The sequence below is a fragment of the Ailuropoda melanoleuca genome, unplaced genomic scaffold (assembly GCF_002007445.2).
Source record: "Ailuropoda melanoleuca isolate Jingjing unplaced genomic scaffold, ASM200744v2 unplaced-scaffold71408, whole genome shotgun sequence".
In the NCBI taxonomy this organism is placed as follows: Eukaryota; Metazoa; Chordata; class Mammalia; order Carnivora; family Ursidae; genus Ailuropoda; species Ailuropoda melanoleuca.
Genome location: NW_023246513.1, coordinates 1 through 2,217, shown reverse-complemented (window position 1 = coordinate 2,217; position 2,217 = coordinate 1). Strand labels below are relative to the sequence as shown.

General features: G+C 45.9%; 1 protein-coding gene across 1 annotated transcript; it reads left to right on the top strand.

The window, feature by feature from the left end:
• Nucleotides 1-355: 355 nt before the first annotated feature.
• LOC117800498 (inactive serine protease 35) lies at nucleotides 356-2,201 on the top strand. Its single transcript, XM_034653047.1, has one exon. It carries the CDS (start codon nucleotides 392-394, stop codon nucleotides 1,628-1,630), a length of 1,239 nt encoding a protein of 412 aa, XP_034508938.1. The 5' UTR covers nucleotides 356-391; the 3' UTR covers nucleotides 1,631-2,201.
• Nucleotides 2,202-2,217: the final 16 nt, after the last annotated feature.

Genomic DNA, 2,217 nt, shown 5'->3' with positions numbered 1-2,217 from the left:
TAAGGTTGTAGGAGACCTAGGAAGGGAAGTGGCTCAGGCAAAAGGGGACTCCGGTTCACCACCCCATCTTACCCTCCCATGTGCTGGGCTGTCTGGGGAGGTAGAGCTGGAGATGGCAGGTGGGGGTGGGGGAAGGTGGGTTAGGGCTGGTGGAAGGAAGATTGGGTGAAATATAGTTTACTGATTTTGGAAGTCTTTGTGTGCCTACTTAGGGTGTTTATCTAATCTCAGTAAAATCTAAATACAGTGCAAACAAGGACTCCTATTTGTGCTGACAGTACATTAAGAACTCAAGGCCTAAGTGAAATGGATAAGTAACATATTTAAAAAGAGAACATTATTAAAGCTTCTCTTTCTTTTTACATTTTTAAGGACAAAAGAGAAGAACAAAATGGAAAATATGCTATTTTGTTGGATATTTTTCATCCTTGGGTGGACCCTCATTGATGGATCTGAAATGGAACAGGATTTTATGTGGCACTTGAGAAAAATACCCCGGCTGGTCAGTGAAAGGACTTTCCCTCTCACCAGTCCCACCTTTGAGGCAGATGCTAAGATGGTGCTCAACAGAGTGTGTGGCATCGAATGCCAGAAAGAACTCCCAGCTCCCAGCCTTTCTGATCTGGAAGATTCTCTTTCCTATGAGACTGTCTTTGAGAATGGCACCCGAACCTTGACCAGAGTGAAAGTTCAAGATGTGATCCTGGAGCCCACTCATAATATCAGCATGAAAGGAGCATCTGTTAGGAGGAAGAGACAGGTGTATGGCACGGACAGCCGGTTCAGCATCTTGGACACAAAGTTCTTAACCAATTTCCCTTTCAACACAGCTGTGAAGCTCTCCACGGGCTGCAGCGGCATTCTCGTTTCCCCCAGCCACGTTCTAACAGCTGCCCACTGTGTGCACGATGGAAAGGACTACATCAAAGGGAGTAAGAAGCTAAGGGTAGGGTTGTTGAAGATGAGAAATAAGGGCAGTGGCAAGAAACGGAGGGGTTCTAAGAGGAGCAGGAGAGAAGCCAATGGTGGTGATCAACAAGAGAGTACCAAAGACAATCTGGAGAGAACCAAGGCTCGAAGAAGAGGAAAGGAATCTGGTCGGAGTCGGAGAGTCACTGAGGGGAGGCCCTCCTTCCAGTGGACCCGGGTCAAGAATACGCACATTCCCAAAGGCTGGGCTAGAGGAGGGAAGGGGGACGCTGCCCTGGACTATGACTATGCTCTTCTGGAGTTGAAGCGCGCTCACAAAAAGAAATACATGGAACTGGGGATCAGTCCAACCATCAAGAAGTTGCCTGGGGGAATGATCCACTTCTCAGGATTTGATCATGATAGGGCCGATCAGTTAGTCTACCGGTTTTGTAGCGTGTCGGACGAATCCAATGATCTCCTCTATCAATACTGTGATGCTGAGTCCGGCTCCACCGGTTCCGGGGTCTATTTGCGTCTGAAAGAGCCAGACAAAAAGAACTGGAAGCGCAAAATCATTGCAGTCTATTCAGGCCACCAGTGGGTGGATGTCCACGGAGTGCAGAAGGACTACAACGTGGCGGTGCGCCTCACCCCCCTCAAGTATGCCCAGATCTGCCTCTGGATTCACGGAGAGCACGCCAACTGCACCTACGGCTGACAAGGACCTGCAACGAGGCGCTGGATTATCGAATCGCAGAGCGCACCAGTTACGGTCATTGCAGCAAGATCACTTCCTAGGTTACGCCTGGACTTGGACCCTAGCAGTAGCATTTCAATATTTTTATAAATTTACTTTCCAAATGAGGAGCTTTTCATATGTTTGAAAAACTCTTAGGTACAAATAACTGACACTAGATGGGCACCTCAATGTCAAGTATATATTCTTTACATGGTGACAAATATCATTTGTAGGAAGTCTGTTGTTTCTTTCTGCCTTCCTGAGATCACTCTTTAAAATTTCAAACTGGTACTAAAAATAATATGTGATTTTTCTTAAAGGACTTATTCTCAGGGTCCTACTCTGTCAAGAATCTAATAGGGTGCTGGTGGCACAGTAAATGTGAAACTGCATATAGAGATACAGACAGTAACATGGTTAGAGTCTGCGTAGAGACAATAATTTACAACAGCTTGTATTACTTGGAGATGGACCCATTCAGCTCATGCCCTCCATGTTTATATAGTGTTTTCTGTTGGGTCTGAGAAACTTTGGTTTAGTCGTTGTTGTGGTTTTTTTTTTTTTTT